The sequence below is a fragment of the Mesoplodon bidens genome, assembly GCF_964165515.1.
Source record: "Mesoplodon bidens genome assembly, chromosome: 9".
NCBI lineage: Eukaryota > Metazoa > Chordata > Mammalia > Artiodactyla > Ziphiidae > Mesoplodon > Mesoplodon bidens.
The window spans coordinates 26,595,385-26,609,196 of record NC_138166.1 but is presented as its reverse complement, the minus strand read 5'-3'; the positions used below and the strand labels follow the sequence as shown (position 1 = coordinate 26,609,196).

General features: G+C 36.3%; 1 protein-coding gene across 1 annotated transcript in view; it reads left to right on the top strand.

Annotated features, from left to right (window-relative positions):
- The window catches only part of PCLO (piccolo presynaptic cytomatrix protein), a 383,857-nt gene that overhangs the window by 24,972 nt on the left and 345,073 nt on the right, over positions 1 to 13,812 (top strand). Inside the window, exon 3 of the mRNA XM_081243593.1 lies at positions 850 to 2,244. Coding sequence (XP_081099719.1) covers positions 850 to 2,244 — 1,395 coding nt within the window. The remainder of the gene's footprint in view (positions 1 to 849; positions 2,245 to 13,812) is intronic.

The window sequence follows — 13,812 nt, the reverse complement described above, 5'->3', positions numbered from 1 at the left end:
AGGTACTGTTAAATTCTAAAATATGGTAGTACCAAATTCAACATCTCCTTTTAACAATGAAGGTGATATGAAAAGAACAGATGCATTTATGCCTAGACATGATACATATACGATGTGTATCTCACATATATATCTCACCAGTCATATAAGTATATTGCATATTTATATTGCTCTTTCCAGTAATGAAAAGGAAATGGAAGCAATGTTTTCTCTGTTAGATCATGCTATCTATGATAATTTGAGGGTGTGCCATTATTTTTCATTTATTTTCTTAACAGAGAATGTTCTCTTTCTAACCTACAGTGGCTACTATAAGTTTTTTGTTTTCTCACATTGGATTCTATCACCTTGGAGGGGGAAGTGATGCTCTTGCTAATTTAAGAAATTAGCAATGTGTTAATAATTTGACAAGCATACTCTGGCTTATATAACTAAAAATCGTTTATGAGCCATCAATAGAGAAAATATCTAATGTAACTGATTCTGGAATCTAATATGTTATAATTAATTTTCTTTTATCATACATGGTTTTCTATTTCTGGGAGTAATCAAACTGAGTATTTTGTTTTGCAAAGGCAAAGAATAACAAAACTAACATTAGAAGAAAAATACAATTCTTTGCTGATTTTTATTTTGTTTTCAGTGCTTAAGGCTCCAAGGTTCATTAGTTATATTGTAATGTACCTAACATTTTAATATTTTAATAGAAATTAAGTAAAATTATTTGATGTATATTTTATGTTTTGCATAATAAGAGACATAGTTTCAAAAGGTACCATGCAGTTTTAAAAATGTTTTTGTTTCTACATTGTTATTATCTCACTGACTGTTGTTTTATATTATTTCTAGATTAAAGAGTGGCTCTGTTTAAACTGTCAGATGCAGAGAGCTCTAGGAGGTGACCTGGCTCCAGTTCCATCATCACCCCAGCCCAAACCGAAGACCGCCCCTGTTCCTACATCAGCAGTGAGCAAGCCAACCCCACAATCACATCAGATTTCTCCAAAGAAAGATACTACACCCAAACAGGATGTCTCAAAGGCCCCTGAGTCTAAAAAGCCCCCACCACTAGTGAAACAGCCAACCCTTCATGGCTCCCTCCCAGTCACAGCCCAGCAGCCTCCCGTGGCAGAGTCCTCCTCCAAGCCAGCCCCTCCCAAAGAGCCTTCCGTCCCATCTGAACAGGCCAAGGTCTCCGTGGCTGATGATAAACCAAAGCAGCCCAAGACAGGAAAGCCAGCCACAGACATTGTGTCTTCATTGTCAACAGTAGCAAAACCGGACGTTCCAAGCTCCAAAGTACCATCACAGGATCAAGAGAAAGCAATTCCTTCTCTAAAACCAGACTCTGCCAAACCCTCACAGAGTTTTCCACCAACAGGAGAAAAAGTCACCTCATTCGATTCTAAAGTCATACCTCGACCTGCATCAGATTCAAAACTTATTTCACATCCTGGGCCTAGTTCAGAGACCAAAGGTCAAAAACAAGTTGATTCAATTCAGAAGAGGGACGAACCAAAGAAAGCACAAACCAGAATGAGTCCTAAGCCAGATGCCAAGCCTATGCCAAAAGGGGCACCAACACCCCAAGGTCCACGACCTTCCACTGGCCAAACTGCCCCCCCATCTCCACAGCCCCTGAAACCTCAGGAGCAGTCGAGACGTTTTAGTCTGAATCTGGGAAGTATTTCTGATGTCCCTAAATCACAGCCCACAACTCCTCAAGAAACAGTGACTGGGAAACTCTTTGGGTTTGGAGCATCCATTTTCAGCCAGGCATCAAATCTAATCTCCACAGCAGGCCAGCCTGGGTCTCATGCACAGGGTGGGCCAGTGGCCCCGACAAAACAAGTCCCTCCTTCGCAGCCACCTACTTCTCAGGGGCCACCCAAATCCACAGCACCACCTGCACCTGCAAAGGTTATACCTGTGAAAAAGGAAACCAAAGCTCTAGTAGCTGAAAAATTAGAGCCCAAAGCTGAACAAGTTTCAACAGTAAAAAGAACAGAAACAGAAAAGAAGCCTCTGCCTACTAAGGACAGCAAACCTTCAACAGTTGAGCCTCAAAAGGCTGTTCTTCCCCCCAAACTGGAGGAAACCCCCAAACCAGAATCAGCCTGTCCTCTCTGCAAAACTAAACTCAACATAGGTTCTAAGGATCCTCCTAACTTCAATACTTGCACTGAATGCAAGAAACAAGTGTGTAATCTCTGTGGATTTAACCCTACACCACACTTGACTGAGGTAAGCAGTATTTGTATTACATACGAATGTGAGTATATCGTGTTTATTCTGAAATATTTTGGTGGCCGAGTTTCTGAGCAAAAAATACATTTTTAGTAAAGAAAAATTGATACTGGTATCTTTGAAGAAGTTTCAATTACTTATTATAGGCTTACTTTCTTATTAAAAGTTAACATAATTTAGACTTTTCTGGCTTAAAGTACCAGAAGTAAGATGATGAAATAAGCTGACAACTTAAAATAACAATTATCCCATCCTTTATATGAATTAACAAGCTATAGCTTTGGAGCACTATTTGATTTTCACCTAAAAACACCAAATAAGAGTTGTAATTTACTATTCCCAGTATCTCTAATCCTTCCAGTCTCTTTCATACCTTAAAAAAAGAAGCTTGATTGATTGCAAATCTATAAACAACATGAGATCTGTTATCTGACAAAAGTTAAGAGCTTTGAGTAAGTTAATAATATTGTCTGCTAGAAAATATTGGTTCAAACTTATAATGTCTAGACTTTTAATAATTCTGTTTGAACTGTTATCTGGCATAAATAAAATAGAGCACTTTATTAGGAACTGTGGAAAGAAAAAGAAGTTATATGGATTTCAGTGACTAATGTGAAGGATTTTTTTTTTAATGGGGTGACCAAAACACTTTTTATACAGTGTAAATGACTGAAAAGCAGATGGCAATTTTCTACCTAATACAGTTATAGAAGAATGAATCTATAAGCATTAGTCCTGTGTTAGGACTATTAGAATATTTGGATATTGAGAGACTGAGAGGTTGAATGATGCTGCTGTCTTAGATAAGTAACAGTGATGTTTTAGTAAACACTTTGGGATTGAATTTAGATCATTGTTCATTGTTTTTATACAAATCAAAAATACTTAAGGATTATTTTATTCTCCTCTCCTTGATTTTGAAATTCATTGGGATGGAAAAAAAAATGGAACAGATTTTTAGCAATTATACAAAAGAAGCTTTGAGACTTTTGGTGGTGTTTTTGAGTTAAATTTTTTTAAAAATAGTAAGTTATAAAATATTTTTATTTTTTACTTTTGAAAGATATTCGGTTGCTTTGCCATGTTTAACACCATATGAAAGTGTTGTCCCTGTAAACTTGAGCTGATTCTTATCCTCTCTAACTGTGATGAATAATGTCCACCACAACCCATTTGAAAAGTAGATAAAATTTGGTTTCTCTCAGCACTTCATGAGTGGTAACGACTGTATTTATTACTTACAGTATTCAGGATTCATTGTAAAAGCAAAACAACCTTAAGTGTATTCCATATTTTTAAAAGAGTTGTTTTCTGTTGTGTAATTATGAAGAGGGAAATTTCGGTTTTCCTAGGACAGTTGTATTAATTTCATAGATTCTAAAAATTGTACCCTTTAATGAGGAGCCTATGGTATCAACACCATGCAGTTAGTTTAAATAGTTAGAAAACAAACTGCACCGCTAAAAACAAAACCGTAATGTCTGCATTTAAAGTGCCTTTTGTGCACGCTGAAAAAAGGGCTATAACGTGTGTGTGTGCGTGTGTGTGTGTACATATGTATATGTACACATTTGGGCCATAACGATTATTAGAATTCTGTCAGTGTTTCGAGGTGTGAAATGAGAGTCCTTGGGCAGAGGGACAGTAAACCTTCAACAAAATCTTTGATTTTCTGTGTGTTGGTAAATTATATTTCAGAAGTGGTAATTTGGAAAGGAGATTTCTTGAATCAAGCAGAGAATTATCTAGGATGTGTGTGGAATTTAAATAGTTTGAAAATATAAGTGGTTTTAAGTTTTCAAATGGTTTAGGGGAAGTCTTATTTTAAGTATGATCAGTGGGATTTAGATGATCTGTCATTGTTCAGATTGTTTTTTTCTGTGGTCATTTCTTTGAATCTGGAAGATCGTATTTCAGAGGAGAAAACATTTTGATGTAACAGGAGCAGTCGACTCATGTTCTTGGTTCCACTTGACTGTGTTAATCACAGTGAAGTTTTTAGCTGGTCTAAGGCCTTAATGCTCTCTGGTCTCTAGGTAAATAAAGTCCATTAGCTGACCTGGCATCAAGGGAGTGATTGAGGGTCAGTGGAGTTAATCCCTGTCGCCGTTGTTCCTACTATTTTACCTAGAAGACTTTAGAGGACTGGCAGAAGGGATTTGTTGAAGCAAAAGCCACCCTGTGTTTGCGTGTGTGTGCGCGCGTACATGTCCATGTATATCCAGGAAATTGTGAATTCTATGTATATGCTTAACTTGTGGTGTTGTCCTGGCGTTTATACTACTTACTGATCTCTCCTCATTTTGAGTGGTTAGAAAGTATTTCCTCCTTGATTCTTGTTTTATTTCTATGATTTCTTTGTTCTGCTTATGTTACTTTTCTTGTGATCCAAGATTTTCTGCTGCGCTGGCACTGTACTTTCATTCCAGTTGAAAAGAGCACATTCTGAAAATACTCAGACTTTCGCCTGTAATGCAGAGTAATGGTGTTCCTCAAGAAAGGATTCAACTATGTATTTCCATTTATTTTTCTGATAAAGCACATGTAACTCTATTATAAGCCTCTGCTTCTACTACTCTCATCACTGTGAGGCAGGATGTCTTTTCCTGCTGGTGTCTCTCTTCCCTCCCCTTTTTCTGTCCTGCTCTGTGGGTGAGAAGAGCTGGTCCTAGTTTGTCATGGGTTGGGAGCTATAGACACTATCCTCCTTCCCCCGCCCATTCATTAAACACACCTGTCTCTAAGGTTGTTTCCTGTATCTCCTACTCAGCATCTCCCACAGCACTTGAAGAGTGCCAAGACTGCCTGCAGGGTCCTGGGGTGTCGCCAGGCTTCAGCCTAAGCCTTACGGTTTAACTGTTTTATGCCCAGTTTGTATAAATGGTACTATAATCCATTAACCTCTGATAGCAAGGGACATTTTTTTTTAGGCTTTAATTTCTGCCAAATCAGGAAATATTTTGTCTTTGAAGGAGTTTTAAACGTGATTGCAAGGCTTTCTAGTCTTAGAGAATTTGGAGGCGTGCTGAGAAGAACAGCCTAAATTGGCAATCAATTTACCTAGTGAATTTTAATCATTCTGACTCAATTCAAGTACAAAAAGGTGTCAAAATTACTCATCATGGGTATTTATTTTATTGTTTGTGCTACCTTTTGGAAAGTAAATTTTTGCTATGAAAGTATGATTTAAAATTATGTTTCCTCATGCTTCAGGAAGTCCTAGAGTCATAGTTCTGCTTCCTTAGTAAGATAATTATTCATGGCCTAGATGATGTTCGAATAGTTAGCATATATTTGTCACCAGGCAACAAATGGGCCTTTTGAGCCAATTAAGACCGAGTGGTGTAACTGAGTTCCCTTCAGATCTTTACTCTCTAGTCAAGGTGGCTTCTGCATTTTCTCTCATACCCTTAAGGAAGGCCTGGTGGGGATGTGCTGCATTTCGTAGTTCAGTAAACTCATAATATCTTGCTTTAACTTTAAAAACCATTACTTAATACTTGAAGAAATATATGTGTTACTAACAAGCATTTAAGAGTATGCATACACACATATATGAGCAATTAAAGACAGAGTGATCAAAAATCAATAAGGAGAAAATAATTCTACCAATAATCCGTTTTTAATGAATTCCATGATGGAGATCTACATTCTGTTTAAAAATTTCTGGCATGCATGGCAAAGAGGGATACCTGATGACACTTTTTGACTGACATAAGAAAATTGATAAGTTGGTAGAAACAAAATTTTTACTTATTAATCTTTAGGAGAAATTTGATGTTAACTTTTTATTAAGTGATATTTAGTTGAACAAAAATCCAAATATGGGTTTAAAGAAGAGATATTTTGTTTAAACAAATTTTAAAAAAAGTAGTTTCTTCATTAGTCTCTTTTTCTATGCATTTTTACGTACTTAATATTCTACTCTATGTGGTAGTTCTATATCCCAGTAGTGACATGATTATATACCATTTTCCCATGTGATTAAACATTTCTTAAATATTATATAAAATGATTACCTATTATTCAATTCTATGGTTGTATGTTTTTTCATACACATTCTCCTGGTATTAGGGATTTAGGATGTCTTCATTTTTTCACTATAAATAAGATGAACATTTCTGGATGTAAATATTGATAGTTTTAACTGTTTCCCAAGGAAAGCTTACTACTAAGGTTACTGAATCAAAGAACAAGGACCCTGAAGTATCAAATTCTCTTTGGAGATGTGATAGTCATTGACATTGCCACTAGCATACGTGATTCCTTTCTTAATGCAGACTCTCCAAATTTGAATATTATTTAAAATGAAATTGGTTAATTTGGAAGTGTAAAAGTGCTATAATATGGTTCCTTTGGTTTGTATTTCTTTGATTACCAGAACTTTTATTTAGATATTAAATGTAAAAAGATGATTCTAATTATGATCCAGACAAAACATTGTGCAGACATTGTGGGAAAGAGTAAACTGGTATTTGACTAGGCCTATGTGAAATGCATTGTGTCAGTCATTTTCTCACAACAACTGTGTGGGGTAGGTTCTACAGCTGCTCTAGAGATCAGGAAAAGAGTATCAGAGAGTTAGTTACCAAGCCACAGAGATACCATTCAGAGGCTGAGCCAGTGCTCTATCTCCTGGACCATGTTTAAGTAACCTGGGGAACTGGATAACAAATGTCACTTCTTCTTTCCTCGCTTACCTATAAGTTGTGTCAATGGTAATTACTAGGACTTTAATATCAACAAATTTGCTAATATGTGCGTCAAAACCAGGTAACATTTGGGGCCTACAGAATAATGGTGGCTGTGTTATATGGCTGAATTTAGAATCACGTGCAGATTGAGAGCTTCAGAAACGTAGAGGCCAGCATCATCCTTTTCTTTCCAGATAAGCCTACCAACTGGTCAACATTTATTTAGGTGAAAGCATATGGCTGAATGATGAAATAATGTCCCTCCTTTCATATATAGCCCACCCGAGGGCATAAAACATAGTTGCTCCCACTATAAGAAATACTATTATATTCCTGCCAATGCATGCAAAGACTTTACTCCATGAAAATGATGAACATCTAATTGTTCCATTGGTGATAGTGGTGGTGGTTAATCTTTGCTTCTACCAACATTTTTTTATGGCCTCCTTTGTTACATTCCCAGGAGTGGGATTGCTGAAACATAGGTTATATTTATCTTAAACTGGTTCTCCACAGTAGTTTTATCAGTTTTTATTTTGACCAACTTTGCATACATGCTACTGTTGTTCTAGGGATGCTTTGTCTGATAAGATAGTCACTGGACAAACGTAGCTAATGAGCACCGTGGCTGGCTCAAATTAAAATTACTGAAAGTGTGAAAAACACATTGGATTTCAAAAACTTAGTATGAAAACTGTAAAGTATCTCACTGATAATTTTATGTTGGTTACTACTGTGTAAGGCTTTTCTTCCTTAAATATCGAGGTTACAACTGCCTTTTCACATGTCACTTTGCAGTTGCATATGCATGTACTGTGGTATATTGCTGTGTAGGATATATTTCTTTCTCTTGATTGATACAAAAAAAAAAGACTATTACTATATTTGCTGTACTCTGATTAGCTCTTCCAGAGCTTAGTTTCCTCATGTGACACAAGATAGCTGGTTCTCTTTGCATGCTCTACTGAGCAGATAGTTCTCAGGGCTTTCATCTTCTGGAAGTAAAATACTGATGCCTGGCCTGACCCAGCCTGGCCTGACCCAGCCTGGCCTGAAGATCAATGTTCTAGGCCCTGCTAATCATCAGTAAGAGATATCTGTACTATTGATTAGTGTACTGTGGCCATACCAACCTTTAGGTCAGGATCTGTTCTCTTTTCTACTAACTCCTCTGTTTCCAAATGTTTCCTCTGTTATTTCTTTTCAGAACTTTTGGGTCTGTTTCTATTTTCCCTGTGGCTTTGGGTGAATATCATCAGTTTTTGGGTCACTTCCTTTCAGAAGTCTCAGCAATACAGAATGTTAGAATTTGAATATGTCATCTGGTGTATCCACTGCTTTCTTCCTTCCTTCTCTTGTTGGCAATTTATTTTCTTTTAAAATTCTGTTCTAATCATTTGTATTACGAAAGCAGTATTCCTTATAACAATCCATAGAGTACCAAAGTGTCTGAAGAAACATGAATAGCTTCCTCTTGCCCTTGCACTTCATGTTAATGCTTTAGTATCTATTTAGATGTCTTTTTTTTTTCCCCTTTGCTTTTTGTTTATTTCTATAATGGTTATACCAACAGTGAAATGTAAAGGAAAGGATTTGAGATTTTTCAAAAAGTCTAGTTGTTTTTAAAAATAATGTATTTATTTTGAAATGATCATGTTTTCTTACTATACTTATTTTCATTGAATTCTTTTTTTCACAAAATTTTATGCATTGGACAAGTGAATTTTCACTGACTTGCCTCATTCTACTTATGAGGGAAATAGCTGTGCAGTATCTCAATAGTGATGCACATTCTCCTCATGAAAACTGAGATGTTGAAGATATTTCGAGTTCCTGTTACTGTACAAACAGAGTTACAGTAAAACATCAACACATATATTTTTCCATTGTATCTTGATATGTTAGATAAATTCCTTAAAATGGGTGGGCAAGGTTAAGACAAATGATGTTTGACAGAGTTTCCATATTACTTTTTCTTTAAAGGGTAGTAATTATAGTCCTGCCAACAAACTATTAGTGTCTCTAGTCTCCCACACTGGATAGTAGTTCATATTTATCAATTTCAAGAGTCAGAAGTTAAATCGTATTGTTGCATAATGTTAAATTTCCCTGCCTGTTTTGAGAGTAAACATTATATATTTATCAAAATCAAGAGCTTATCAACTACTTGTATTTCTCTTGTTTTTTTAAGTTGCCCATTTGTACGCATTGGCCATATTTTCATGTGCATATGTTGTATATTTCTTAAAATATTTTAGAGCATTTAAGTCTTTGTCATCTTATCTTGAAATGATTTTCCCTGTTGATCACTTGTTTTTAACTTTCTTTATGAAATTTTCTTCTGTACATGAGGTTTTTAAAAAAACTTCTATGCAATCAAATCGTCTAATGTTTCCTTGATTGCTTATTTTGCTAAAGAAGGCCTTTTCACATTTTTATTATAAAAATAGCCTTCCACATTTACTCCTAAACATCTGTAGTTTTATTTTTCACTTCCGATCACTTATTTATCTGTAATTGATTTTTTTTGGTATGATGTGAGGTAAAGGGCCTAACTTTATATATTCAAAATGTATAGCCACTTATCTCCATGTTATTTATTAAGTAATACATCATTTTCCCTCTGGTTCTTATTGCCACTTTCTTCATGTAATAAATTTCTATTAAGACAGTTTTCTTTTCTAGATTCTTTCATTTGTACTGTTAGTTATATATCTAGTTCAGAGTGTCAGCACCTTACTATTTTTTATTAGTCTAGTTCTAATATTTAAAGATATTAAATATCCATGAACACCTTAGCAAGAGTCTAGTAATAGGCCATTGTCCTTCCCAGGATTTAGCTTTACCTTATTCTACTTATAAACTAATAAATTAACTTGTTACAGTTTCATGGATGCCAATAGTAGACATGAGATTCCTGGGTCGGACACAAAGAACTTTATTACTCACACCACAGGAGGCAGCATGAACATCAGCATATTTGCATCAGTTCCCCTTGTCCCCCACTCTCAAGTGGGTCACGTGAGATATGGGCCTAGATTGATGCTGCACACGTAGGTTTCAGTCACAGGTGAGGAGCACTGAGCTTGTGGAATCCACCTCTTTTATAGCAAGCAGTAAGTTAGTCTGCTCTTTGTCCCAGAGGGAGACATTGCCTCATCCCTAAGGTTGTTGCCTGTTCCACACAGAAGTTTGAGAAATGGCCAAGGTGAAGAGCAGCCAGGGTCTTGCATTGTTGGCAAACCCCATAAGATGTGTAGGTACAGGAGAGACCCATTGAGGATTGTCTTTCCCAAAGGTATTAATAATCCAGTGGTTTTAAAGCTTAAAATATTATGAACTGTTCCTTCCAATGATGTTGAATATAGAGACCAAGTGTAGAAAGCTGATAAATGTGGAAGTGTGCTGGTTGAGGCCAACTTCATCTGTGTGACTAAGGGCTGGAAGCTGCCCATTTGGCACCCTCTCTTATTCTTGGGCCTGCCTCTGATCCAGCTCCATGAAACTCATGAATAAAGGCTACTTCTCAAAACTCCTACTTTAAAGATGAAGAAAATGGGCTCAGGGAACTGAAATGATATGCTTAAGGTTGGGGTCAGATAGTGGTTGCTGAAGTACTAAATAAAAATACCCTTTTCATTGTTTGTTTTCTGCATCTTCTTTTAAAACTTCCTTCCTTGACTTGTTCGTGAACAAAAGAAACGAGAAAAATTTGTGAAACAAACAACTCAATCTTGTATTCAAACAAGCATTGCTCTAGCAGAAAACACATGCTCCAAAATCTAATGTATATATTAATATTTTCTTGCCCTATTATATGTGGGTTACATAACCCCCCCATATTAACATAATGTTAATATGATTTGAAAGTAAATTCAGTGGCATTTTCACTACACGGAGTTGTGGCATGACTCTGAGATTACTTTTTTATTAAATTATAAAAATCAATCTAATCACATAGTAAAATAATGTTTTGGTCTAATTATAACAGTCTATACTATTGATAATGTAATTTACTTGGTCATTTTATACAACTTATTGTAGATCTGTCTTAGTCTAGGAGGGAAATGTAACAACAGATACTCATGTCAATAATTGAAATAATGTTTTAATATTTCTTAACATTGGAAAATTTTATTTATGTGTATATCTGTATATATACAATTAGATATGTGTGTGTGTGTGTATATATATATGCATATGTATATATTTTAGAGCTAAAATTAAAAATTTCCCTGGGAAGAAATTAGGACTTAAAAATACCATGAGGTTTAATTTGGGGAGATAACATACGTGCAGTGTTGTGTGTTAGCATACAGAACTGTGAATCACATCTACCAATTTAAAAAATGTATAGTGTCAAATAGAGACATGATCAGGAGAAACCAAAATATGCCTTGCACATGGAATTAACCATTGGAATAAAAATAACCTCATATGTCTATGTGTGGAATTCTTAAACTTGGATTTAAGTACATTTTGCTTCTCTTTTGTATTTTTTAAAATTTCATGCGAAAAAAGTGGACAGTCAGATATGGGAAGACATGTCATTTTAATTTACCAATCTGGGAATCCACAGAAAGAAGGGATATTCTTTTAAAGCACTTTTAGTTGTGTTTTTTTTTTTTTTTTAAGTCTATGAGAAGACTGTTTTAACAGCTAATAAGTATATAGGTAAATGATGGTTGTGAGTTTATCTTGTTTTTAAATCCTTAAATTAGATTGGTATTCACTTACATTACCTTTTAAGCATGTCAGTTATACATTTATAACTGTAAACATGTATAACAGTTATACATTGTCACCCCGTTTATCTCACGATTCCATAACTTTGTAAGTAGAATGATTTTTTTGTTTTTCGGTACACGGGTCTCTCACTGTTGTGGCCTCTCCCGTTGTGGAGCACAGGCTCCGGACGCGCAGGCTCAGCGGCCACGGCTCACGGGCCCAGCCGCTCCGCGGCATGTGGGATCTTCCCGGACCGGGGCACAAACCCGTGTCCCCTGCATCGGCAGGCGGACTCTCAACCACTGCGCCACCAGGGAAGCCCTAGAATGATTTTTTTTTCAACATACCACACACTGTCACTGCTCTCATCAGCTCAGAGTACCATCACAAGCAGTTTTCTTTTGCACCTGCTAAAAATAAAACCTGTCTACCTGAGCCACACTTCCAAAGGAAAGCTAATTAAAGCACTCAGTAAACAGTATACTTTTTCATTGAGTAAATGGCATACCCGAATGCCTGTTAATTTCTTTTGCTATTTACTCAGCCTTCTTGAAACTCTGTGGACTTCTTTCATCTGTTATATATCATGTATTTATTCTTTCATTCTTGTTTAATTCATCAACATACTGCAATACATGAGTAACTACTGGAGAAATAACTACTCTCCACTTTAAAAAAAAGTCACATTCATACAGAAGTAATTATGTAAGTATTATCTAAGTATACAAAAATCTTAATAATAGACTTAAAAGACTTAAATAGATGTGAAGAGTGTCAGGTGAGCCAATGAAAACAAAAGATTGAATGTGTTTTGTGACTTTTATAAAAAGAATCATCCTCTATTTAAAAGCCTTCCTCATTTATGGGGATCTAAATGACCTAGAGTCAGTTTTCTCATGACATTGTAATACAGTGTAAAGAGAGATACACTAAATGATGGACACAACATATTTTGATAATATACCTGTCTGAATAATCTAAGACAGTTTTTTTTCAAAAATGCATTTTATGTGCCTCCCACAAGATGCTACACTAAAAACATATCCCTCAAGAAAATTTGCAAATGCTTCATATTTAATCTCTCTTAAAGATATGAATTGCAGGGCTTCCCTGGTGGCGTAGTGGTTGAGGGTCCACCTGCCGATGCCGGGGATACAAGTTTGTATCCCAGTCTGGGAAGATCCCACATGCCGCGGAGCGGCTGGGCCCGTGAGCCGTGGCCGCTGAGCCTGCGCGTCCGGAGCCTGTGCTCCGCAACGGGAGAGGCCACAACAGTGAGAGGCCCGTGTACCACACACACACACACACACACACACACACACACACACACACAAGATATGAATTGCATATATTACTTCTATGAGAAGCCTTTTAATAAAGGACTTTGTTGAACCAAGTATAAAAAAAAATATTTTACCACAGTCTTTTTACTTATTTGGCAGAACTAGTGTTCTACATGACACATATTGCTCAAGAAATAGTAGTTTAAATATTAAATACATTTTAATTAATACCTTCATTTTCTTATTCCTAAAATTCTTTCTTTTGCCTCCAGAGACATAAATGACACCATCTAGGGAAATTTTCCATTAGTTTATGACACACACTTCATGTTCAATATGCCCCATGTTGGAGTCGTCATTTTTTCCTCGTGTCCCTCTTCATGTGTCCCCTGTCAGACTGAAAGGCATCACAGATCCCGAGGGTCATTCCACACTTCTCTTTCTCTATCACTCGCCCGGAAGCAGTAGCTTTCAACTCTTGTCAATTCTACCTCGCCTCCTTCTTAGTCTTACTGTGAGAGCCTTGTTTGAGCCCTTGTTTATCATCTTTGCTAATGCGATAGACCATGAATACTTTATTTGGGGAAACTCAGTTTCTCAAATTTCATTCTCCTACAAGTTGCCGAATATTTCTGCAGTATCCTTGTTTATCCTGTTCTACTGAATCCCTTAGTCTTTTCTCACTTAGGACTATATTCAGTGCCATGAGCAAAGAATATACTTTCAGTCCTCCATGTGCCTCAGTACTTTGCATGTGCCTCAATATTCTCCACCTCCCCACATCTTTATCTCCTATCCATTCTTTGAGATTCATCTCAGATACCATTTCCCCTTGACCCCCTGCTTCATGTTCTAATACT